The sequence below is a fragment of the Anguilla rostrata genome, chromosome 6, assembly GCF_018555375.3.
Source record: "Anguilla rostrata isolate EN2019 chromosome 6, ASM1855537v3, whole genome shotgun sequence".
Lineage (NCBI taxonomy): Eukaryota > Metazoa > Chordata > Actinopteri > Anguilliformes > Anguillidae > Anguilla > Anguilla rostrata.
In genome coordinates this window covers 38,083,593-38,111,186 of record NC_057938.1, presented here as the reverse complement: position 1 = coordinate 38,111,186, position 27,594 = coordinate 38,083,593, and the positions used below count along the sequence as shown (strand labels likewise).

Genomic DNA, 27,594 nt, shown 5'->3' with positions numbered 1-27,594 from the left:
GTTAAAACCAAATTTTATGAGGCTGATTCAATGAACTAGTCACATACTGTAGAGTAGCATGTCACTAACCCATAACATGAATTAATCGTTAATGGTAGTACTGTTAACCTCTGTTTAGCCAAAGCAGAATTATAATTTCCTCTGATTAAGAATCATATAATATTATTCCTCATATTATGCAAATTATTGTTTTGTTAGCCTATTCACATATTCATTGTAGCCAATCAATATATATCCTTTATTTCCAAATTATTGTTATGTCTATGCTATTTCACTAAATTTGGGTTCTACAGATATACATAATTCTGATTGGTTGTTGAACTTAATTGTTCTGATTAAATCTGACTAAACCTCACTACAATACTAACTGCAGTTTGTGCTTGAAAACATACCAATCTCTCTGAATTGAAGCAGTTCTGCAAAGAAGAGTGGGCTAAAATTCCTCAACAGCGATGTGAAAAACTGATAGGAAATTACAGGAAGCATTTGGTTGCAGTTATTGCTGCTAAAGGTGGTGCACCCTGTTAGTTTAAGGGGGAAACTACGTTTTCACATGGGTGATATGGGTGTTTGACAACTTTTTCCATTAAATAAATGAAATAATCATTTTGAAAATGTGTTTTGTTTTTACTCAGGTTCTCTTTGTCTAATATTACCTTTTGTCTAAAGATCTGAAACCATTCAGTGTGACAAATATGCAAAAATAGAGGAAATCAGGAAATACTTTTTCACTGCACTGTACTGTAGAGGAGTATCTTGGTGTGTACGTACTGGGACAGGATGCCAAGCTCCAGCAGAGAGGAGTGCAGGACAAAGCAAAGCAAAAAGTGACCCTGGCAGAGAAAATCCAGGCCCGACGTACAATGGTTCCCTTTCTCTCCCAGCTCCTGGTGCCTAATATATGAGCCCGGTGGATGTGGCAAGATATTCTCCTCTATTAATCCACAGAGTACGTATCAGATTTCCGCTTGCAAGGAGACTTCGCCGAGGGCCCAGGCCAAGCGGGGTCGGATCCAGTGGGCAGAGTACTGACGGTGAGGCCTTCTGCGGGGGAAGGGGGTTAGCTGGGCCCCCGCGACTCGCCGAGCTCTCCGGGTGCAAACAAACCCAAAATCCAGTCTGGATTCAAAAGCACTCTCTCATTTTCCAAAGCTACATTATATGAGCATCGCCCTTCTGTCTCAAGTCTGCTTCTGAATTGCTTATCAAATTTATTTCTTGGTTTCTTTCCTCTAGATGAGCTGTCCTGCTGGGGATAAGGATGTAGCCTTTGAGTCCACCAATGTCAGTGACCTGTCACAACTGCAGTCCAGTCAAACGTATGAAGGGTACTGGGAGAACCAATTTTTAGATGGTAGTTTTAGCCCAGATCTTGCATCTGTGGTCAAATACCGCCCCTGGCAACAGCCACAAAGAGTTGTGTTTTATCCAAGCAAACATCATAACAGCAGCTTTTATTTGAGCCCCAACATCCACACTATGCTGACGTCAATGTCAAACTCTATTCTCCACAAAGTCTACAGTGCCACATTACACAGTTTTCAAAATTACGTATACACGCCCTTCCAAAATAAGTTGCCTTAGACACAACCATATTAGTGGCAGTATCTTTTTTATATTTGATAGTTACTTGGTGGAGCGTTCCCATATTTTAGTGTGGATTTTGGTTTTATCATAAAGTGGTGCCAGACTTATTTCTTTGGGATGATGATTATAGTTAATAATAATAACAACATTCATAGAATAATCATAAATGTATTATTATTATTCACCCCAATTACATATCAGCTGTTCTCACATTCAGATGAAGAAGAAAAGACCTAAATCAGATGCCTACATTTCCCACATGCTCTCAAATACTCTGCAGCTGTCCAATCAAAAGCTCACAAAAAAGTGCATTAGCAACAACATGCTATTGGATTTTATGACTTAAAATCATCATCAAAAAACAAACAAAAAAAACCCATAAAACATGTCTGTTAGCATTAGAATCACTTCAAATTCTGGTATTTGTTTTCCAGGTTTTGGAATAGCCTGACTGGCATGTGTGTTCTTCTCATTGCATGGTTACACAACTCTTTCCACCTCATAGCCTGAGAACAGGGCTGCAGGGACCTGCTCCTTTTATTGCAGTAACAGTGATATTAAGCAGTTTTTTGCCGCACATCTGTTAGGGAGATCAGGGAATTCACCACAGGCCGACTTTTTCAAACTTCTATACATTTATATATCACATAATTTATCATCAACATTCCCTGGACGACGGGGACCCTGAGATACGCGGGGGGCCCCTGTTCCAAGGCAGAGCGACTCCCTGGCAATTTCACTGATCGATGGGGAGATGGATAACAGCCACTATCATGCACGATCAAGCTGAAAGTTACTAAGTGGCGCGAGCAGGAGGGTTAGCCTGCCCTAACAAAGACCCTACACACATCAACAAGCGAAACTGGATCCACGCAGAGTTGGCTTCTGAACTTCTTGTAGTTTTAAGAGTAAGGGAATATTCTTGGCTTCGGTTTTGTTTTGGTTTGTCAATGGAGGACCAGTTGACGGGATTGGGGAGGAGAAAACGGGTGGTGAAGGGTCAGAAAACAATTTTTTGGCAAAGCCCAGCCGCACACCGAGAGTTCAGAAGCCTCATGGTTTTTTGGGGGGCCTGTTCAGCGAGTCTGTGGGGACCATACCACATATGTTTTCTGCCCCTGAAAAATGGCTTTGTTCTTTTGTCCCACAATCATAGATTTTCTAACTGGTTCAGACTGGTTTAACGCACTCTAGTTATGAGTTAAAAAAGCAACAGTTTTGCGCACACTCTGACACCTCACTGTCCACCAAAATATTTCGAAGCATGCGGCTTTTGTGCAAATTTGTCCAATAATAAACTTATTAAACTTTCAACAAACTTTTTAAAGATGTTGTTAATCTTTTTTCATAAACAATCTCTGTCAGGAGATGTGGTTGTAGTATTGTGTAACTACCACTTCTGATAGAGGCCACCTGCAGCTTTTTTATGTCAGACTGGTATTGTTCAGTGTTACCAGGTGCATATACTTCACCCTGAATTATGGCATGTATGTTTTTGTAAATTATATTTCAATAATGTTATATACCTTGTTTCCCTTGAGTTTGTGGGACACCCTAACATGCAGTCTCTTGACAATAGCAGTCATGATTTGGGAGAAATTTGCACTCAAGCATTTAAATATAAATGTAGATTCCCCGGGAGGTTGGGAAAAAAACAAACTCTGGATTCATGGAGCTGTTTGCTCAAAGAATGGCTATGATTAGCATATTTGCATGTTAGTAACTGAAATTCAATGTGAAAACCATGTCATGTCAGACATCAGCCTAAGACTTGAAAGTCAACTAAGAGTTGAGAAAACAAATATACGTAACTAATACTCAAGCATTTAGCACTCAATTCTGGGCCCTGTGCAAATGCAGTCTCTGTGGGCCCCTTCCCATCTCTTGGGAAAATCTTCAAAAATAATGTGAGTAGTCAGTTTCACTATTCCCCCCACTACAATGCCCTTGCTTGTAATGCCAATGAGTCAACCTCTTGTCAAATTCATGCCATGTGAAATAGAACAGAAGAAACTCCACAAATATACAGTATGTACAATATCAGAGGTATATAATATATATTATATAAAATAGTGTTTTGTTATATGAATGATGTTTTGGCTGACAGAAGTCTTATCAATTAAGACCCCCCAAAACACCGCAAATGGAGTATAGAAATGATCAGATATACTCTGTATTAATATTGGCAGGATCTCTAGTATACTCTGATCATGTCATTCTGTAACCTAGGAAAAAGTTTAATTCCCTGTGTGCAGTGCTGAGGGAGAAGACATGAAAGAGATGATACTTTCAATCACAAATACTGTTACTTTACACAAATACTTAAATTATTCAGTACTTATTTACTTTAATCATTGTTCAGGCCTGAGCTGGAGGTAGAATCCAAATCTGTGAGAGCGTGTGGCTTCCAGTCTAAACTCCAGGGTCTCTCACCCTGTGAGTCTCATAGTCAACGCCTGAGTCTCACAGTCAATGCATGAGTTTGCCTCCGAATGTTGAGTCTCCTACTGCGTCCATGTATTTCACATTCAATGCCTACACAATGCGTGGGTTTTGTACTCCATGCATGAGACATATTAAACCTGATTTGGTTTAATATAGTTGAAAACCTGGAATGGAATCTGTTGTGACTTGTGGACATGTGAAATCAAATGCCTTTCTAGAAGAATGATTATGCGATGCGAAGCAGGCGTGAGCGTAAAACCAGCCAGCGAAGCAGGATTGCTTGCCAGTTGTTCCGCTTTTTTTTTCAAAAAGGAAATTGGCTGGAAGGTGTGTGAATTTGCACTTTATAGACTTCAAAACCGTTCTCATTAAACAACAAAATTCCAAAGCAGTATTTCGTTTCAAACTGTTGTTTCCATTTGGGCAATGCATAGTAGTCACTTTGTCCAAACCGCAAACCTCTCATGATCTAATTTTCCATGAAGTTATTATTAGTATTTTTTTGCATTCACTACACTGCTTTACCAGAGGGAATATGGAGGTAAATAAGGTGTTTCTTCTTCAGGGCAAGAAAGTACTGCCGTTTGTGGTTGCTGTGTCACTAGGTTGCTATTCAGGGGGTGGCGTTGATTGTTTCTCACTCCTGTTCGGCCCTGCCAGGCAAAAGGGAACCAAAGTAAATAGAGCGACTGGAGAAGGAATGAAAGTGGATCCTGTTTGGAGTGCACGCACAGCGCTCACGGATCGCTTTTCTATTGGGTTCCTGTCCCGTTGCTGTTCCTGGTGTGTGGCCAGGTGACACATAGCACCAGGACAGCAGGAACAGGGGACAGTGCTCAGTGCTGCGGAACAGCTGCGCCTTCCTGCTGACAACAGCATTATAAAGAATAAAATGAAAGAAATAATTAAATAAACTTGACTGGTACACAGACTGATGGGGGGTCTGTGAGACTGTGGAGACCGTTCCTTCCTGGTCTTCCTGATCCTTTGAGATATTTGGATCACTATCTAAATTGTTTGAGCTCTGATGTTGGACATTTAAGTTCAGAAAAGTAATTAAAGAATTTTCCATGTAAATTTTCAAAGTCTTTACATTTATTTTCAATTGACAGACACTGAGAGATTGAGTTTTCCAGACACCGTTGTAAATCTAAAAATTTAAATATTCTCAGCGATCATTTAAGATTGCGCCCATTTATTCACATACAAAGTAGAATGCAGCTTTGAACAATCATGGGATTTAGAGAACTGGCGAGCGCACGGGCTGTCTACTCTTTTTATAACACAGCCTGCCATCCATATTCAAATCAGACAAACACATAAGAGCCAAAGTCTAACTGGTTGTCTCACAGTTCAATCCCAGAATGACTGTGCATACACCAAGAAGTATTAAACTATACACAAGATGTGGCAGTGAGCTAGTTAGCCAGCCAGTTACCGCTACATGATTAAGGAGCACTGAATAGGCTACTGTTTGAATATCAAGGTGCTTAAAAACAAGAGAAATCCTTTCTTTACATCGGATAGGGGAAGTGTCTCCTAAAATGGCTCATTTTAAAAGTAATTGCATTCCGTTGGCACTGACAATGCACAGTCCCGTGAAGATCACATTCCGCAGTGAAGTTTAAACCACAGCACTTTGTCCGAAACATTCATAACTTGTTATCTTTTCAAACAGCTAAAAACCTTTTCAAAAAAAGAAAAAAAAACTTCAAAAGCAATGTAGAGTGCTGAGTGTAGCTGTCAATGAATCGTCTGGCCCTGCTTGTATGACCTCTGCATGCCAGTTTGTCTGTTGTAAAAATAAACAGCTCTCCCATGGAGGCAACTCCTTTCTTGTTGCACTAGGCATATATGTTATCTCTGCAGTTTATCCACTGGAATAATAGTCCACGTAAATCAGTTGTATTGATGCAATATGCATCTTAGGGTCACTGCTTCTTCTCCCTGCAGGGACTCAAACTTGCAGTACATCCATATCCTCGGGGGGTCTCCATGGGCACTGAATTAGCACAATCGCCATACTAATCAAACAAGGAATGGTCATTTGTGACCCTTATAAAAGCTAATTGTTTTACTGACGAGTAAAGAAGAAGGAAATCAAATGGAACCTCAACCAAAAAGACTGAGAGACTGAATACCCCGGCATCCATCTGGCACACTGCACACAGATTCAGAATATTCTTCCCAGTTTGCAAATTCTCTGTGCATGTACACAAAATAAAAAATAGCATTTCAACAAAAGAACACACCAATTACAATCGTGTATGTATGGAGACAAACAACTAGGGAAACTATCCGTCAGTAGGGCACAAAAGTATTTGCTGTGGCACAGTCAATTAAGTTTTGCACGTTTCATTTGTTTTGTAAGAATAATCAATTGCATCATATTTGAAAGCAGTCCTTGCTGTTGTAAATTACTCTTCAGCTGTTGATGGCATCAAGAAATGCCTGTTGGACTTTGGGGTGGATTCCAGCAAAGTGACTGCATTTGTCTTAGGTAATGCTAATGTTACAGTACACGCTGAAAGCATATCAGGAAGCCCACGAAATCTAAAGGTCAGGAGCAGTCCATTTAACCAGCAATGCTCACTTTGTGCCTCTGGCAATTTACCCAAAATTGACAACTCATTTGACTTGTTAAAAAGGTTTTATACATTGTCCATGTAAAAAGTTAGTGCTTCTAAGGAAGGCAATAACGGTGCAAGGCTCAGATCTACTGTACCAATAAAACTTCCACCTGAGCCTGGCAAAATGAGATGAATGAATTCTGTCGATTCATACCATTCCCAGTAGCACAATTTCTCCTGTAGATTTGTGGGCCTGGAGGTGGACATGTGACCAAATATGACTGTGCTGGCACAGCTCAAGGAATTGCTGTGCGACAAGGATTTAGGGCACAACACAGGAAAATTGTTTTAATGATACGCTGGTTTGAGAGTTAGAGGAATCAGAACATATGACATGTACAATAAGACTGAACAACTAAACAACTGAATACCAAACAGTGACTCAGCTGAGCCACAATGCAAAGCAAAATTGAGGCAGTGCATCAAAACATTCAGAGAAGTTGCTGAGAAACTGCCACCCTGCTCCACTCCAAAGAAACTATGTTTCTTTCAACCAGCACACAAATTCCTTGAGTTTTTGACCCCAAGCAAGTCCGCACACTCGACTTCACAAAACTCCCTCTGGAGTCAGTTCCAGGATTTGACAAAAACTGTTCTTCCAAACTCAATTAAAAATTATCTGCAGAAGTAAACAGCACTACAATGGCACTGGGAAAGTTATTGTACAGAGGTAGGAAAATATTCACAAATATTATGCAGAAAGCAAATCAATAATTTCCATTACATCTAAATTCATCAGTCTGGGAAAATGTGTGTTCATATGGACAATTTTACACCAAGGCATTGTCAAGCAATGGCCGAGGATACTGTTAATTTTTTTTTTTTTACCATGATTAAATACAGTCACAAAGTTTAAACATTTTCATTAAATTTTAGTTCATCTGTCTAAAAAGGTTTATAACCTATCCCTGTGGCGAACCATTTCATTAGTATCAATAACCTTGGTGTAAAATAATTGGTTAAAACCAGATTTCTTTCAATTCAGGTTTATAGGAGTATAATGAATATGAAAGTCTTCAAAAACACTGAAGACATTCACTGTGTATCAAATATATTGAGCGGTACCTAGGTTTATAGTGAACCCATTAGCACATGACTGCAGCATGGGTTTAAGGTATCAATACAAAAAATACATTTTGTGAATGGAAAAATCATAATGCATTTACTAAATGCTGAAATGAACAAAATTATTGTTTTAAAAACAAAATAAATTTTAAAAAGTTAGTTATTTAAAGTTAAAAACAAAACAAACATGTAGTGTATGAGCCCAGGCCATATTCTTTAAAGTCACTGAGGAGTTCCATTTCAGTTTGAGGTGAACAAACTTCTGAAATAGTGAATTGTGACTGCAGGAAGGAGGCTGGATAAAGTCTGGAAACAGATTTATGGGAGGAGCCAGGAACTCCAGGCTCTTTCTGGAGGGAGGCAGAACAAACTGCTTCCTCTGATGCTCCGCCTAGTGTCACCATCCATGATTGATGTCTCCCGGAGCAGGGGCGTGGCCTGATCGGCTCTTAAAATGAGCCATTGTTGCCACCTGCCAGACCAGGTGACAGGTGCCCTGCCTCATTGTCCACCTGGAGTCAGTGGAGAGGAGAGCTAAGCTGTGTTCAAGCCTGGGAAAAAATCCACTTCAAAAGGCTTGCATTACTGCCCTGTCATTTTGGACACGCTTTATGTTGTGACACAATGAAATGCACATCCTTCTCATCATAGGCGACATTCCACAGTCCAGACCACCTCTTTGGAAAGACTGATACACAACATCGAGGTGCTGTCAAAATATCGGATAGTGTAAGGGATGTCATGGTTTGGCATGAATTGCATCGTGGATCCGTTCTTTCTGGCCCTGTTCTTTCATCGCCCTCACCATCTGCTGACGGATGCCCTCACACAGCCGCTCGGAATTCTGGGTACCTGTGGTGCAACAGCTGTTTAGGCGTTCCCAATATGAAGCAACTGTGAAGAACGGAAACTGCAAGCCATGCAAATATGGAAACAAGGCAGAGAATACACACTGTGTATTGAACATTTGTTTTGCATCATGTCGCATGTTGCAAAATGGCTATCATTGGGTTTATTCTTAATGTGATTTGAATGTACTTAAAGGTTGTGCCTGTACTGTTGGGAAAGACCAGCTGCTATTCTTACCTACAGCACTTTGTATTAGGCGTGCTTCATTTGTTAGTGTAAAAGTCCTCTCAGCACTCGAAGAGTCTTGGGGTTTGCTTTTTCATTGTTTGCTGTAATTGTCACTCAGAACTTGAAAATCAGTCACAGTAAGATAGCTGATCACGCACTTAAATGTTTTTTTTTTTGGGGCCGGGAAACCAAAGCCAGCAGGCCCTGTGGCTCCTCTAAACCAGGGTTGGGACCCTTCCTGTGGGGTTATCTGTACTGTTCCAAAAAATGTGTAGTGTAAATGTGTGCCCCAATTGCAACAGAGCTCCTCATCATGGAATACAACCAAATTGAATTTACTTCAGTGCTTTGCCTGAAAGCACTAGTTAAACAGGACTTGTTTCATCAATGTGCCAGATGCTGTCATGATGGTGACTTCATTGCTATTTTATACTTCACAGAACAGAAATGTTCACACTCTCCTTGTTGTTGAATTCTTGTTCTGGCCAATGATTTCACAGTAACAATACAGGATCTGCAATCAACTCTGCGGGAGGTACTCCACTTAAAAATGTGGGCCCAACTCTGAAACATCCCATAATCCCAGCATGAATTTTGGATTCTGTGTGATCCATAGTGTGGACCGTGTACAAGCATGTTCAAGCTGCTTTTGTGAGCTATTCGTAATGATGGGACTCATCACTGCCTACAAGAACAATCCTTGAGGTAAGGCACATTTGCACTGTTTCTAAAAATGATGCCCTGATACATTGATGTATGTTTTAACCATTACTATAAAAACCTTCAAACATATTTACTCATATACAGTATCTACAGCACATTTTTTATTATTCAGTTTTATTTAAATTTTATTCATTTATTGTATCTGAATATACTGTAGTTGCATCATGAGCAGTTTGGGGGAGTTTGGTGTTATGTGAGAAAATGGCATCATATTCTATTTTGTACTTTTTTGTTCTTTTATACAATAAAAATAAATAATCATCAGAAGCACCATGAGCTGTGCTGAGCTCAAGACAGGCCCAAGTGAACGAGTGCTTACATAATCATCAGTGGTCCATTAATGCAGGTGTTCTCAAACTCTGGTGTTTAGGGGATAAACCGGTATGTCATGAGAGTCTGAGAGATTAATTAAGACATCTTGCGCTCATTTCCACACATGCATTAATCAAAGCACATGTACACATTGTACCCCTACCACAGATATTCCAAATAAACAAAGTTTAAAACGAAGCATGATTCCACATTTGAAAATATTTCAAGCAATTTTGTTTTGTAAGGCGTGAGTTACAAATCCCCAAACCCTGAGACTCCGCCAGGCTGGGGTGAATGAAGTGTGTGTGACCTCGGGGCAAATCCAAAGCAAAAAACGAGAACAGAAACACTGACCTAGAACACAGAGTGAAAGACAGAACTTGGGCTTGGACACTTCTGAAACCCCTAGTTTAATCTGACGGATTCATTTTCTTTGCAGTATTTATGATGACTTCATAAATAAAATATTGCTGCATATTCAGGCAAAGGGTTCCTTTCGCATCACAACTTACTGTAACATGGAAAATGACACTTGCTTTACATGCATTTTATATTTGAAAAATGAAGACCTTATGCTTTTTGGCCTAGGTTCAATCATCAAGTACTTAACATGACTAACAGTTAAGTGTTTTCTAAGTTCAATAAATTTGACAGTTTATCTTTTGGGGGCAAAAATTGTGATCTGTAAATTAATGAAAGGAATGGTAAACATGACTCCCAAAATAAACTGATTTTGACAAGAACCACTTACCAGCAAACAGGCCCAAGGGCTGTTCCATGTGTGTTAATAGATTATTCTCAAGAGTAAACTAGTCTGGATAGTTGTGTACCTGGGATAACATTTAATGGTATGGAGGTAGAAAAGGAATGAACACAGCCTACAGTGGAATGTGGTTGTTTTTAACCCCCCTCCCCCCCCCCCACCCAAAAAAAACCAAAAAAACATTATGATTAAACATTTCATATTTTTTGTGATAGCTCTGTTAACCAAAATGTAGTGCACTGGTTAATTTCACAAAAAAGAACAGGATTGCATTATGGGAGTGCACCTGTCTGTTAGTACTTTTTTTGTTGGTTATGAATCAAAGCAATCATTTAAAACAATTTTTCCTACAACATCTATGACAATATAAAAAGGAAGTGAATTGCTAGATGTCAGCGTGTCCCCTGAACAAAAAATCCACATCATCCATCCAAGATCACTTTTAATATAAAAAGAGTTGTCAGGGGTAATAGCATTAAAAACATGAACAATTTTTGTATTAGTGAAATATTCACTACGTGATATAGATTGTACAATAGAACAAATCTCATTCCATTTATGAGAAAAAAAGTCCCAAAAGTTTTGTTTCAACACAGAGGTAATCATAACAATAATGATGCCTTTCTTTTTTAAACAAATGCAATGTTCTCCTAGGAAGTTCTGTTCTTTCTACTTGACTATTTGAATCTGTCATAAAGTCTACATGCACAGTGCCCAGCTCCAGGTACGTACACAGCTTGGCTTTCCCAGCATGAATACTTCCCCCTTTTCCAGAAGATAAGAATCTAAGCAGGTGTTTCCCCCCAAAAAGGTATTGGCCCTTGTCTTTACCCAGGCTGTGCTTGGTGTAACCTTTTAAAAATTGCAATTTTAAATCCAACAGCCTATTAGTCCTCCTAGTCAAGTGTAACTGTGTCCCAGACAGCAAGGCAGTCCTGTTGCTGTTGTAGTTTGATACAAGTTTGTTCTGTCTGTTTTGTCTGTATGAAATACCCAGGGATTTTCAGAAATAAAAAGGCAGCTGAAAGGCTAAACGAGGAGGAAAAGAAAAGGACTGGATGTTTTAAAAGCATTGAAAGGGAGAATAAATAAATGAAAAAAGGTAGGATCTGCAAGTCTAGTTCATGTCCTTTTCGCAGTTGCAGAGTGGCTTTCAAATTGTGCGTCCTTGCTTGGGTGGACATGCAGCATAAATGGCTGGCCAGGTGGGGGCGCTGTTCTTTTGACAGTCCCTTCTGCTGCACGGCCAATGCCAACCCATGATGCCCCCACTCCCACACCTGCTGTGCTCTCAGCTGCACTTGCAGGACTTGACAATCATGTTGGAGAGCTGCTCCACCTTGGGGTTGCGGCCAGAGTAGTACAGGATGGTGAGCGGCTCCAGGTCTTGGGGTACGCAGCACGGGGAGGCTGAAGCCTCTGGGTTTAGGGCGTTGTACAGGCTCAGCAGCTGTACAAGGAGACCGGCATCAGTGAATGATTTTTACACATTTATATAACAAGAACATATTCAGTTACAAATATTTACCAAGCAAGATTGTGTGTATATCACAACAACAACAACAGCAACAATAACATTATTATTATTATTATTATTATAACATAATTAAAGTATTTATTGGTAAAAACAAAAAAATATTTATTATTATTTTAGTGGAAAAGGAACAAGCTGCTATAATGACGCATGATTTGAAGAACTTTGTCATTTCATGAGAAATCACAGCAGGACTAAAGAAAGGGCCACACTAGTGTAATGATCTGATCAAATAGTTTTTATTCTAAGCAAGGCCTTGGAAGAAAAGACAGACCCAATTTTGAATTTAAATAACATAGACCTGAATTACATATATACTGTATATTATTTATCAATAATAAAATTTAGTCCGTTCGCTTCTGTTTACGACTGAATTTGTTCCATTTTGTATCCTCATGCATATTCATGTCTGAGGTCAAGCGAGATACAGAACCGCCAGCAGACGCTACCAGGAAGCCCAAGGTTTCATCAGCATATCACAGACAGATCCATTTTCCCATTTGGCTCAATATGCTTAACATTCTGGTTAGTGGACAGAATCTGTGGTCCTACATAAATGGCACGAAGTCGACAGTTTTAATGAGAATGATCGCAGTCACGGGTCAACTGGCAATAACCAAATCTCACCTGGCTGTGGGTGGTGTCAGCGCTGCGTAGGTAGGGGCAAGGACCAGAGCAGAAGTTGGCGTAGTACCCTTTGGGCTCGTGTATCCACTTCCAGCCCAGGTCATGGCGGAAATCTATGTATAGCGGGCGCACACAGCAGTTTTCCTCAGAATTTCTGTGGAACAGGATGGGGAAATGAACAGTATGGTTAACACCCACTGACTAGTTTGAGATTTTCCTATTTGTTTATTCACAACAAGGACAGTGTCCACACTCCACAGTGTGATTCTGCTATCCAGACGTGTGCGGTTTGTTGTGTAATCAGACATTTCACCTTAATTTATTAATAATTGTGTATTTAGCATGTCACACAGAGGCTACCCATCAAATGTACAAAAACTGTGCACCGGTGTTGCCCAAAATCCTCTCCAAGAGAGGAACTATAAGCAAAAAATTTTAACAATTTATCAACCAAGTCATAAGGGGATTTGAACCAACTTCTCTAGTTTTAAAGCGTAAAGTGTAAAGCGCTTTGGATAAAAGCGCTATATAAATGCAGTCCATTTACCATTTACAATTTAATTACAGTGTGAAACATTAACAGTACATAAAGCACCATAAGCAATAGGTATAAAATACCATAATGATAAAATACATACAAAGTTAGCGCATGATGCAACTGAAATTACAACATAACAGTGAAATATGACCTTTGCCATGGATAGAAAAAAACAACTGCGTGTCTTGTTAATGTTTCTGTCAATTGCATGGCCCTCCCTAAATCATTAGAACAGGCTGTTTTTCAGTCTCTTTGAAGGGTACCAGGCATCCTCCACTGCTTATGATGTTGAGTGCGTGGCATGGCCAGCTTAACGTGCTTTCACAGAGAAAGCATTCGGGATATGTAAGGACAGATTTCGACTTGCAGGGCGATGTAACCCTGCAAGCAGGCTGAATGGTAAGGGTGGGAAGCTTCTCATTCCTGCAGCTGGCACTTTTACAAAGCACCATCTGACTTGTCCGTGCAGATTGGGATTGGCACGCACCTGGCGCCCCCATCTTTTTTTAATCTTTTAAAAGATTGGCTGCCAGCGTGGGACTGAATATGTCCAATTCACACCCTAATTTGGAATGTCCAACTATCTGCAACCACGGCAGCCACGTATATGCGCAAACTCCACCGCCGTTTCGAGAGACATCCGCTGTTCTTCTCCGAAACACACGATGTCGCCAATCTGCTTCTTTTCACACTGCAGACTACAGCTAAGCTGGCAATAGAGTGGAAGCAGAGGAAGACACATCATAATCAGCTTTACCAGCGGGGGTCGCTAGAGAGTGTTTTAACATAGACCCCTAACAGATTGAACCCTCCCTCACTCAGGCACATCGCCCTATGGAGCTACTGGCCACAGTCCGGAACTGGTGCAGCCCGGATTCAATCTGAGGCCATGAGGCTCATCCTTGCAGCAGACCACGGTGCCTTAACCGAATGAGCCACCCAGCAGCCCACCATCTTATTTAATGCAGAACAATAAGGAGACGGTGTGCATTACAGGAAACAGTCCAGTAAGGGGAATGGTTACATGAGTTACATGAAGCAACGTAGTAAGGAGAGTGTGCATTACGTGAAGCAATAGTTAGTGTCCAGTGCACGCTTGCGTCGGCGGGAGGACGAATGGGTATCCAGGCGGTGTGGGGGCAGCATCATTAGGATCAGGTGGGGGAGGAGCTCCCCCCCCTTCTGCTTCTTTGACCGGCCTACTAGGTCTTCGTAGTCTCCCTCTGCCCCTGAGGGAAAGCGAGAGAGGTGTCCGTCACACTCCGGAACCGCCCATGCCCCCCACCCCCCACCACCCACTTGTTCCTGTTTCTGCTGCCTTTCTTGTACAGTCTGCTCCTGATGGAAAAGCAGTTTGTGGGTGTAGGGGGGTTTGTCATCTGGCAGGCACAGGGGGAGCACCTGCGTGATCCCCTTAGTGGAGCCCCAATCTCCATCCACCCCCCCCCCCTTCGAAATTCCCCCAACTGTAAGTGAAATACCAGAGCTTTTCTCTGGACTAAATCTCTGCATGCTGGTTACTATTTCATACCCAGCCTCATCAAAACCAATACATCTTCAAATGGATAAGGATAAGGCATTAGCTCCATAAATCATTCTCACAATATTGAAACCAGGGGGTTTTCTGTACCACACAAAACTTTACAGGGTTTTTCAAATCAGAACATCACATAACTTCCCAGTGTTCTAGAGGGCGGAAACTGCCAACAAATATTCAGATACTTCAGAATACAATATGTCCTTCACCTTTTACTGAAAACTGTAAACGGTATGGATAGTTAAGATTTACACAGTATACTGTCAAAAATCAGCCCTTTAAAAATCATGAGTTCTTTATATTTATTTTTTTAACTGGTGAGTTGTATCAAAATGTGGTCAGTCTTACCTTTGAACCTGACGTCCAGCACCTCATTGACGTTTTCAATGATGTCGCTGTTTGGGCCAAAGGTATGGCAGGGGCAGTGCACGCTGATCTCCAGGCCCAGGTTAGTCTCTGAGGGGGTAGAGAACTTTGCATCATGGGAAATGTCTGCATTTCTGCTTACTTTTCTATAAAAATTTTCTATTGTATTTATTCACTCATTTATGTCTGTGATGTCTGAATGTTTTTGTGGTCTCCTTTCAGACAAACAAGTTGTATGGGCTATCCAGTCAATCAATGACTGAATAAAGCCATTAACTGCAGGAACACATCAAAGGGAAGCAGACACAGCATTTTAATTTGAGATCCTGGCCTAGAGCCTAAAGAGAAGCGTTCTCATGGACAGCAGATTAACCATTCCCATAGTGCTGTATATATAGTGATGTGAAAAAGAAAGTACACCCTCTTTCAAATCTATGGTTTTACAGGACACAACTAACCCTTATCTAGTCCTCACCAATTCCTAACCGTAGAGCAATCTAATCTCATATGATTCATAAGACACACAAATTTAACATTATCATTATTTAGTCAACCTTAACCCTAGCCTTAGGTACATTGGGGCCTTATGTTGCCACTACACTGGGATTGTGTTATGATGGTAATACATGTCACAGCAACAGTAGAGGAATGTTGTATTTACACCTGTCTCCAGCCTCCACCCAAACTTTCATTAATAAGAGCAAAGAACCAGTTGGCAGGTTTTTGGGCGGCAGCACCATGGTGTGATGTTTTGGGCTCTCACCGCGGTACATCAGCCACTCCCGCACCGTATCGGTCACGTCGAAGGAGACCCACTCAGGCGTGCCTTTGGTGAGGATGTTCCTGCCACCGATGTAGCGCTGCTTAGCGATGTGCCCCTCCGGTCTCAGGATCTGTCAATCAAACGATCCAGACTATTGTACCAGACTGCACATCCACAACCCTACCCCTCCCCGCTGCCCTTAGAACCAAACACTGGGCTTCGTGGGAGTGGTATCTCCCAGGTCGATGCCCCCACCTTGCAACGTTGACGCCTGTGTCTCTGCAGACCACCAGAGTCCTGGCTGTCTGCCGGATCCGGACTGCAGGATCACTCCACATCTGGCATCCCAGCCCCACTCCGCCATTCACATTCCACATACTTCTCCTCTCTAGGGTTCCTGCAGGTGCTTCACTGCAAACAGCCTCATTATCCCCAACCTCACTACCGGCTGGGATTTAGAAAGGTCCGCAGATGGTGTGTCCGGTTAAAGCCCTTTGGGGGAGTTCAGTCCGAACCAACGCCGGTTCATCGCGGTAATCTAGTACCCCGCTCTGGCGGTCTGCGCCAAATACACTTCCTGAAAGATTATATCCTGCGTGGGGCACTGATCCAGGATACGGCATTGTTTTAAGAGGTGTACGAGTTCAGGCCTTGGTCTCGTCATGAACCGCCAGGTGAAACAACAATGGCAGCAATGTTTCTCCGCCTGCTCAGCGGGGCTCGAAACCGGCGGGTCCGAGAGCGAGCAAGAGTGACCAATTTCCCCGGCAAGCGTCTTGGTTTACTTCTCACTCAGCTGCTGACCCCCACCTCCGTCCTCCGTCATTCCTGGAAACGATCCGCCGGGACGAAGAGCCCGGCCCCTAGTCTCGCACAGCCGGCGCTCCGGAGCGGTATGCGAGCCCGGAGACACTAGTCTCCCCAGCAGGAAATGATGGAACCCAGTCGCGGCTCGCGCTCTCACGAGGGTTTCGCCGCGGAAAACTTTACTTTAACCCCCCCTCCCCTCCCCTTCCCTGCCCCCCTTTCCCCTGTCCTGTCTCGGCCTATCTCTGACAGGTGCTTTGGAAACAGACCACTTTTTTTGTTTTCGTGTTGTTTCTGTGAGAACTGAGAGATGGGGAATAAGAAGAGGGTGAATCAGACAGATGAGGTTTCTCAACCTTGGCCGAGAGGAAGCACACCTTCTCCCAGAGGCCTTCCCTTCCATTCCGCTCTACTAAGAACTGACACCGGGGGGAAATTTCAACGAGGAATTTGTCTGAGCAAATAGAACCCGATCAACGCAACGTGCCAGCGAGGACTACTGAAAGAGACAGAGGAAACGGTACCTTTACGCACCTGGTAGAGTTCGATCCGCTGCTCGTTCCTCTTGGCGCTGGCGTTGGGCACACGAAGGGCACGAAACTCGGCCCGGAACAGGTTAGTGGCGTTCTTCTCCATGGCAGAGACGCTGAAGCGGAACACCTTGGAGGTGATTCCCTTTGGGCACTGGTGCAGTTCGTCTGCAAGACAGGCGTCCGAGAAGACTGAGTGAAACCCTGAAAAGCTGTGGCTAATGCACGGTCCAATGTCAGGCGTTCATGCGAGTCCTGTCACCTAGAATTTCCCATTAAAAAATGAAGCAATAGTGAGATCATCCTTACTACGCAGCTGTTCAATGCACAAGAGTGAATAACAAGAAAGAAAAGGTAACACTTCACAATAAGGTCACATGAATTGGCATAAACTAATGTAGTTTTTAACTGCTAACTACTGAAAAGTTAATCTGCACAGCTTTGCTAATGTATTTGTACATCATTAATTCATGTTAGCAACTACATTAGTTAATCCCAATTTGTGTGACCTTATTGTAAAGTGTTACCAAAAAAACTTCTTAACGCTTGAGACAACAGTGCACAGTTGTACAATGCATTGGTAACCCATAGTTATATTAGCCTTGTCCAATGGAGACAATCTCTGCGACTTGTCTGCAGTTGTTTGTCTGTATATTCATGTGCTTTCCAAATGCCAATCTGAGTTTGTTTCAGGGCTTAAAATTAAAGTCAGGTGTCCTCTGTTGTGGAGTAAGATGGTTCCTGGGAAGATACACTCCATGTCCTGAACTTGACCCTCTTTTGGCAGGTGCCCAGGTAAGCCAGGACAGCTCAGTGTGGCTCAGCACTGCCAACCTCCACCCCCTCCGTTTGAAACATGTGTGTTTGCATACCTGAAACCCAATAGCGTTTGAGCAAATCCTGGAAAGCGAACGCCCACGCACCTGGCCTGAGATTGGCTGCCAGCGAGGCGCGCAGCCCGCGAGCAGGCCAGGTCAACAGGGGCATTACAGTGCAGCTGAGTCACTCGATCCGCGCTGCAGCGGCCATTCACTTTGGCCTGTTTTAAACTTCCATTCATTTCAAAGAGAGAGAGGGGCGGGGCACGCAAGAATGACTCCATAATGAAAATACGCTTCTGACAGAGATTACTGTACATGGGCTTACAACACCAGCCTGTGGTGTTTTCTCTGGCTGCTCCAACTCAATTAACCATACTACCTCAGAAATGTACCCGGCAATGAGAGCCACTATCATTCAGAGTAAAGTAAAGTTTAATGTGAAAAATAAGAAAGAAGTAATGAGAAACATCATTTTCGTTATAAGCGCTGACATTGGTTTATGGCATTGTCTCATTGGGGAGAGAGGGCTAAAATTTCAGTTCACCTTATCCACTATCTGACTGCTCCGTGGATTCAGGACTATTTTTAGACGGCCCTTTCCAGATTCACACATGGCCGGATAACTGTGGAGGCGATATTTCCCAAGGGGTCAGAGTGGAGGCTCTGGGCCTCTTTTCGTCCTGGAAACCCCCTCCTCCCCCCCCCCCCCCCTCGCCCCCGCATAGTCTATGCTCAGCAGAAGGTGAAAAGCCCCCACTAGCAGAGCAAATTTGAAATTCTAATCAAGCCTCTGGTTTCCTTGTGGATGACCTCATTTTTCCTATTGCGACGGTTTTAGGTGGATTTTGCATTACGGTTTATTTTTTCCAAGATTCTCAAGGTAATTTGTTCCATGGCTATCAGGGCCGGGGTATCCGGGAGTGAAAAAAAGGGGGCGAATCCTCAGTGAACCCCCTCCCCCCCTTACGAGGTTTGGGATACTGGCGATGGCTTTCTTAAAGTTTTCTTATGGGACACAAAAAATCTATACAATAAGAAAATTACATGCTCATCATGTTGTGATGAATACACATTTTTTCTTTATGTTTGCATTGTTACTGCAGTACTGTATTGCTGTTGTACAGATAAAAGAGAACAAGCAAGGATGCATTAACATCAATGTTTAAATTTCTCATTGTTGAATAAGTAATACTTGAATAGCAAAAAAGGCACGCCTGTCTAAACCTGATCCTGAGCTTGAAATCTGGTCATGTCAATGATCAATGTTAATGGCATCATGACATTTAAACAAAGAAGTACATGATTAAATTATAAACCTGTATCACCATTTCAAACATTGGAAAACAGATCAACAATCTGGATGTAACTGGCCCAAACAGACGTTAAGGTGTTCACATGCAAAGATATTGATATGTCTGAGTTTGAGTGAGTGAAGCCACATAAGAGTTCCTGATTAATGTTTGGAGTATTTATTCCTTTTGAACAGTAATAAAAGATCTGGTCTGCATTAGGTATGAACTTTGCAAAGAGGTACAGTTTGTAATGTGAAGATTGATTTGGTCCACAGCACAGTACAACTCCATTCTTTTCCCTATTGCACTCTGAATTTGAGATACTTGTGACTTCAGTCCACAGGTGCCACTGATTACACAAGTGACCTAGTCGGATTCATAGCTTCTGGAGTCCTGAAACCACACCCTTTGGCTTACACCGTGTGAGGCAATTAGCAACAACATTAAATGTGTAAAGTAACATTCAAATACAAATGATTCTGACCAGCATGCTGAGTGCCAGCTTGAGGACAAGCTGCTGTGGTACTCAGTGGCATTCTTGAGTGATGAGAAAAATAACAAAACAAAGCGAAATAATGCTCAGCTCCACCAAGCTTCCGCTTAGAGCCGAGCGATCTGGGCTCCCTTCTCTACACCGGCTCTCTCTCACTTTCTCTCTCTTGAACTCCCAGCCCCTTCACCTCCACGGTAACGCTGCCAGGGGCTCCCTCCACCGCTAAGTCTGGGACATGATTTCACACCGCGTCTCCGAGAAAAACAGCGAGGTCGTTCCAATCGGCGAGCCAACCTAACCGGCAGAAGCAAATAATACCAGCAGGCCGCTGACGGGTCTGTGGTGACAGGGACCTGAGGTGATTGGCTTTCAAGCAGTCCCATCTGCGGGAAGGCACTCAGGCAACACTGCCCCGTCACTCTGTCCGCATATTAACCACAAACGGAGGCGGTGGCGTTATCTTTTTGTCAAGAGATGTTAGTGTAACGTATTCTGAAGATGCGTCTGTCCACTGGAACTGTAGCTTGGCTCCAGGACAGGCACCCATGGCTAGCCGTTACAGTAGAGAGCCGTGCCGCGGTGACAACCCTGGTGACGTGCGTCCGACGGCAACTGCAGAAGCCATTATCTGGGAGGAACTGGCGACCCAACCGCGTGGGACGAAATAAAGCGGTGAAGTTATCTGCTGAAGTAAGGGCAGCTCTTTTCCCAGCTGCTTGATTGAAGAGGGAGGGAGGAAAAAGAAAATCTTTGGAATGGACTGGAGTCTCTTTTGGGGTGGGGATGACATCATCTCTCTACAATTCCATATATCAGAAGCACTGCTCTCCTTGGTCTGACTCCCCCCCCCCCCCCTTCTGAATTGATGGCTGCTGTATGCCAAATAACCTGAATTATGCTATAAACAGAGGTTGTTAAAATAACCCCTATAAAAATGTCCCTTGTCACCCCCACACTTCATTTTTTATTTTATTTTTTATTCTTCAGCTTCCATTTACACCACATTTCTTTGAATATCCACAGTGGTGCAGTTTGACGTCTTCCTGAGAAGGAACCCATTAAAGGTCAACAGTCAGCAATTTATTCCAAAAACCACGCGCTGCTTTGCCAGGGTGGGCGGGGGGGGGAGGGGGTTTAGCGGCACTGGCCTGTTGTCCTTGATCTCCCTCCAGTGAACCCGGCATGACCTGATGACGACTGAGGTGCTTTATGGGGAGGACAGCCTGCTGCTAAAAGCCACTGGCATTGGTTTTAACCACCCCCAACATGCAAACAGCCCATCCATTTCAGTTGGCGGTGTTCTACTCCCCTGCAGTTGGCTCAATAATATAGGGAGTCTGTCCTTAAAACCTCTGGCTAGATGTGTCCCTCTGAGAAGCTATCATGAATGCCCTCCTCAGGCTGTCTTTGTGCCAAGAGTTACAGGACTGTTTGGGGAGGGGGAGGTGGTGGTTACTTTTATCTTATGCCCTTGATTCTGCAATTCTCAAGAAATACACTATATGCTTCTTGTCAAAATGTTTCTTTGGATAAGTGCAAATGAATACATAATAAAAGATAGCATACAAGATAAATTGACACAGCTTTGGAGACATGATGGGCATTTCCAGTGAGATTGATTTGATGACCTAAGTGGGAGGACTCATGTTGTGTGCCTGGTCTTGTGACACTAACATGTACAGTAGATTTCACTAAAGCAAGAAAGCATCGGCAATGCTGCCCCCTGGTACAGAACAAGAGAGTGATTATTTAATTGGGATGGAAACTTGGGACTTTAGCTCCACAGGTTTTGCAGAGTGGATAACAATTACTGTATGCATGTGCTGGCCCCACTAAAAAATACCATGCACGCCCCACAGGGCATACATGTACCGTTTGACCACACTGAAAATTGTTTATCTTGCGTAGATTCGACAAAGATTGAAAACACTGCTTGTGGGGGAATGTTGTAGTTGATAAGAATCAACAACAATCACATTCTCCCTCCTCTCCTATACCAAACTTCTGAAACCAGACTTTTTGAGTTACATAAGGAGAAAATGTGCGGGCAAAGATCTGGTATTTCCGCAAAAGAAAATGATGTATTTTCCTCACCAAGGCAAAGAAAAGATCTGGGACGTGGGCCATTCTCCCAGTAACGTTCCGTATCGAGCCCAGACAGGGAGAAAGAGGCTGATGGGTTTTTCCCTGAGCTATGGAGGTTTTAACAAGGTAAGACAATTCTCACACACTCAATGGTAATTTTACAGCAAAAAAAAAAAAAAAAAATAGGTTCTCACTACATTGATTTAAGATTGTTTTTCTTAAATCCAGGAGTGTATTGCATGGTTATGTTTCTAAAATGGTCTTACAATACCTTTTTATGAAAGGTTTTCCAATACGACTCCTATTTTTCCCAAGAACAAGACTTTCATCTTTTCATCGCAGACTTTGATTCTCCAAGAATATAAACAAGTTATGGAAAGGGAATAATGGAAAAGGATACATGTGCATACTTTTCCATTAGACCTTTTCCATAACTTGTTTATATTCTTGGAAAATATATGTCTCTTGGATGAAAAGAAGAAAGTAGGAAATATATACATATATACCATTCAGGAAAAAATTAACTTTATTCAGCACAAGTAACTGGAGAACTGCTGTCGATCTTGGGGGTGGCATTACTGAGTCCAGGAAAGGATGGATGCAAAACTCATCAGTCTCAATGGAGCAAAAGTATGCACGACCTGATACACATGGTGACGGACGTAATGCTTTTCAATCCCAAAACATGCTGTGCTTCATATGGAATTACATAATGGACATTCAAGAGGGAAGAAAGTGATTGTTCAGCAGCAAAGGACACCCTCTCGAAGTTCCTTCTTTCATTTCAGGTGTAGTATTTCAAAAGGATAATCACTTAAGCATGAAACATAAAAAAACAAAACCATCTAATCCACGACTGTGCAATCTTATCTCAGGTGGGCTGTTGTGGATGCGGGCGTTTTGACGTCCATGCACTAAAATACATGATTCAACAAATCAAGGCCTTGATTCTAAAACAATTATTTGTTGATTAGTTGGCACAGGTGTTTTAACTCTGGGTTAGAACAAAAGCCTGCACCCATGCCAGCCCTTCTTAGATAAGACTTGAAATCCCTGATCTAATCTGAAGAGGGGATCAACTGAACTGGAGATGACTTTTGCTAACTTTGGCCGATGTGCCAAGCAATCATTTCTTGAGCAAGAAGTAAGAGAAAGCTTTTTAATGGAAGGGTGTCTCCAGACGGCTTCCCAAATGCTAGGGGTGGAGGCCTTAACCCACCCCCCCAAACACACACACTTTGTTTAGGGGGTCCTGTTGCTTTACACTGGCAGGCAGGCCATCGTAGTCATGATGACTTCACAACAGTCAGAGGCACTTTGGAGGGCCTGAAACAGAGCTTTGAGAGGGCGTCCTGTGTGGGTGCCAGAGCCAACCCTATTTAATGTCATCTCTGGATGTGGACTCCGCCACATTTTCGGAGGCCCCGTGTGATAAAAGGGGGCCTGTAAGTGACCCCCGTCTTCATCAGAGCTGTGCGGCCCATTCTAGGTCTCTCTCAATGAACGTTTTATCCGCTTCTCAGAAAGGGTGAGTCAGTTGGCCAGGTTACACAGTGAGACATTTTTTTTCCTACTGAGACCGATCCACAACGTAGACTCTTAATGGGCATTCCTGCTTGCAAGACATTTCGTATAGTGATTCATTCTTGGCTGATAATCAAATATCTACTATAGCTTGAGTATGCCATATTTTTAGTGCTACAGTAACTTGGTATGGCAGCTTTGTTAAAGTGAGTCCATGTCAATGAAGTTGTGAATTAATCTCTGCCCCTTTACAGTACATATCCGTGGTTTAGCTAAAGGAAGTAAATAATATTCACACAACAGCACTGATACACTACATGAATGAACAGATAGCCTTAAAACCCACAGGAGATACTGATTAAGGGAGAGGTCATGCCATATCACTGCCAATGTGCACAATTCAAGACACCGGGAAACCAGATATAATGGGCTCATTGTAATGCCTGTTTCAGACTTTCTATGCTGCAACCCTGCTGTGCCTCCAGCTGAATCTGTTTGCTTTGCTCATTCCTCCGGATCAAGACATCGGCTTTCCCCCTTGCTCCTAACGCCAACACTGCAGGGCTCCATGCTTGGCCATCTCATTCTTTGGACGGATGAATGACAAGCTCCAATAAGCTGAACCATACTAGACTACGCTAATTGAGTTCCTCCCATAAGTGTAAACTTACAGTAACTTTTCCTCTCTAGATCTCCTGACTTCCACTGCTGGAGGATTTATCCCTCACTCAAACTGTGCTAGAACTAGGAACATCTGGAGGGGGCAGCTGAACCAGTGGAAGAATGAGAGGAGGACAGAGGGATTTTCCATAAAACATTGCAAACCAAAGGCATGGACACAAAGGAAAACATTACCTTCTTGTCTTTACTGACTTGTTTTGTTTGATCATTGAAATAATTTAAAAAGTGTACTTTAATTCTTAAATAATTCGTTTTGTTTTTTTTTAAAAGAACACCTGAAAATAAAGAAATTTCAGATCAGTCTGAAAAAGTTGCGTATTTCAAGACGGTAGTATTGTGTTCTGAAGGAGACTTCGTTGATTTGTAATCAACAAATCTGACATTTTGATATCCACTTGTCGGGCACAATACGACTCAATTGCATACAGATTTTACTAGCGCCAAAGCCTATAACGTGTCTGCGGAAATACAGGGCAAGCTGCTTTTTAAATGGGAACTAGCTTTGACTGACTGGCCTTCAGTATGATCGTAGCACACAATTGGATCGATGACCCAAGTCTTTGGCAATGGGCTTCTTACATAATATGGACAAATCATGGGAGTCAGAGTTTACATTAATTCAGAGGGCCAACAAAAACAAGCCCAAATAAAACGCCAGGAGCACAGATATAAGGCATATTATGCAATGTTTCGATCCCTCGTAGAACCCAATTAATACATAAAGTAATATGACAGGCTTTAAATGGTCCTCGAATACACCGTTTAAACTGCCGAAGGCACAGATGACATTTGAATAACGGCAAAGGAGAAATAAAGAATAGAAACCTCCGCGACTCGCCATCTATCGTGGTTATTTGTGCTGCTAACAATTAGCAGTACAAATAACAAATACGTACAATTAATTACGGGTTAAGTACAGGTAATTACGGAACAGAATATTTGTCCCACCGTTACTAACTGGTGTTTATTTGTTCGACATCCTTATTTGTTAGTTGCATGGCAAGCTGCCAGCAACCAAAATATACCAACTCTATGTGGGCTACTACTCATTTGCCGTGTTCCTGCCGTGTTCATAGAGGCACATTGCTAGGCGAATGACATACACGAACCGTCACTTACTGTTATCCGGCGCTCCTTGAATCATATTGAATTTGTGTATCTCTTTGGCGTAGTATTCGGTTTCCGTGTTGTCTTGACCGCAAGATTGCTGCCGGTCCTTCCCCAATTCATCAAGCAGCTCTTTCGTACTGTTATACAGAGCCAGAACTTGGAAGGGGACTTGGTAGGGCGATGATTGTGGCGGACTGGTCAGTCGAAGCTTGCTTAGAATTTGTCCTCGGATTGCTTCAACTCTCTTCTTTTTTATGTTGTCAATGTCCACAGTAGCGCAAGTGGACAGCGACAAACTCATGGTCACACGATTCAAAAGTAAGAAAAACAAAAGTGCTTTTCCCAAATACATTTTCACCTGTTGTTGATTCAAAGAAATAAAAAAAAAATCCAAATAAATTTATTTATGGTATGTTTAAATTAGATTGCAGGAAAAACGTCTAGAAAAAAACTCATTTATATTAAACGTCCTTTATATACTTCTATCTGTCGCATTTAGGTACTTAAAGAACACTTTTCCCAGTGAAATCCCATATTGTCGTTTATGATTAATATCGTTCAGTGGACTCAAGTAAACTATTCCAAGAATATTGGACAACATAGTTATGCAGCGTCGTCACTGAAACATTTCATTGAACCGTCCCTTTCGCCTTTGATTCCTTTATACCATTCATTAAACAGTTGGCATCCTCAAATATTCCTTCCTCTCTCTAGCTTTCGACACATTCCAAGTTCCGTTCTTTCAGCCTTGCATCCCTTTCGTCCGCAGTTTTTTTCTTTTTTTCTTTCTCATCAAACACTGCTGATGCCGACTTTCGCCCAATCTCTTTGCGTCCGCAAAGAACCAGAGACTGTGAGGGCTTTTTGCCTTTATTCTTATACTGAAGTGTCGTGACGTTTGATGGAGGAGGGACGCAATTTTTTATCGCATCCATGAATGCGGTTCCACGGTACTATATCACTAAGAGGGACCTGCCTATTTTCTTATTTTTCAAGGGACAGCACTTTGAGGTTAAAACTTTGTCTTTTACTGTGCTTTTGAACTGCGCATAGTCATTTGTGGGTCTTGCATCGCCATTATGTCTGTAGTGTCAAAATACTGAAATGTAGGCTATGCTGGCCATCACTATATTAAAACGGAATTGTTTCAATATACTTTAATTCGGAAAGGGGGATCTTACACCTTTCAAAATCATGTACTAGGCCTACCTTAAGTTCCTAAAAGGAAATCGTGAAAATGAATATTTTTATACGATTATTTAAATGGCAGATGATTAACTGAAATTGCGCATATCTGTCAGCTGTAGTACTATGCTGTCGCTGTATTTATAACATTCGCCCATGCTAAAAAAATTCACTGCGCTCACCTTCTTCCACAAACTGAAGCACCCCATCTAGTGGAGGATCACATTCTTTAAAATACTTGATTCATTGTCATAAGCGTCCACGATGCCGGCGGCTTTTGGTTAGGTTCAGGCCAGTGGCAGTTACCATCATCTCGCAGTTAGATTTCATACCTTTATGTATAAAAATATGGCAAAAAGCGGTTTACTTTAGTTTATATTCTCATTGCATGAATGTATGTTAGCCACAAGAGATCAAGGAAGTTCCTCCAGGTCATGTGATATACTATAAACTCAATAAAAGCAAAAATAAAAGGAATCCTTTATTGGTAGTGAATCATCACATTTGTGGGCTGAATGTTGCAGTTTCATTCGCCAGTACAGTGGAGGGCGTTTCCATTCCAGGAGTGTGTGTGCGTGGGTCTATTTTTCTAGACCACAATAAACTATTTCACATAGGAATGCAGAAATGGTTATCAGCTGTCATTCATTACGTTATCAATAAATATATTAAAAATATAAAAATGTAAAACAACTGAGGGCTGAAGTTGGCATGAAATTCAGAAACAGAAACGGGCCTCCTTGCCCACTCCTACTTGGTCGGACCCCTTCTGTTGCACCCTTGAGCAAGGTGTGCTACCTGAACTGTTTCATCAAACATCCAGCTGCATCTGCTAAACCAGCAAATCAGCCATGTCTGCAAAGCAGTCGCATAACTACTTAATTTCATTCAGTCATGACTACTGCACAAGTTTAAAGTCATTTGTCAAGCAGTACCAGAATGCACTGTCATCTATAAAATATGAGTTATAAGTATTGCTAATCTTAGTCTTATTAGTATTATTAGTTTAACATTTGCTGCTTCGGGTATTTCCCTTGGGAACTTGATCCCTCCAATAAAGTTTAGGGAACAGGAACACTGCCAGCTAAAGTAAAGGAAC

The 27,594-nt window shown here is 42.2% G+C and overlaps 1 protein-coding gene across 1 annotated transcript; it reads right to left on the bottom strand.

The window, feature by feature from the left end:
* Positions 1 to 11,026: 11,026 nt before the first annotated feature.
* LOC135257088 (transforming growth factor beta-3 proprotein-like) lies at positions 11,027 to 26,164 on the bottom strand. Its single transcript, XM_064339510.1, has 7 exons — positions 25,320 to 26,164; positions 17,309 to 17,472; positions 15,968 to 16,097; positions 15,187 to 15,294; positions 14,368 to 14,530; positions 12,764 to 12,917; positions 11,027 to 12,052 (listed from the first exon to the last, which is right to left on the bottom strand). Exons 1-7 carry the CDS (start codon positions 25,660 to 25,662, stop codon positions 11,894 to 11,896), a joined length of 1,221 nt encoding a protein of 406 aa, XP_064195580.1. The 5' UTR covers positions 25,663 to 26,164; the 3' UTR covers positions 11,027 to 11,893.
* Between the last annotated feature and the right edge of the window lie 1,430 nt (positions 26,165 to 27,594).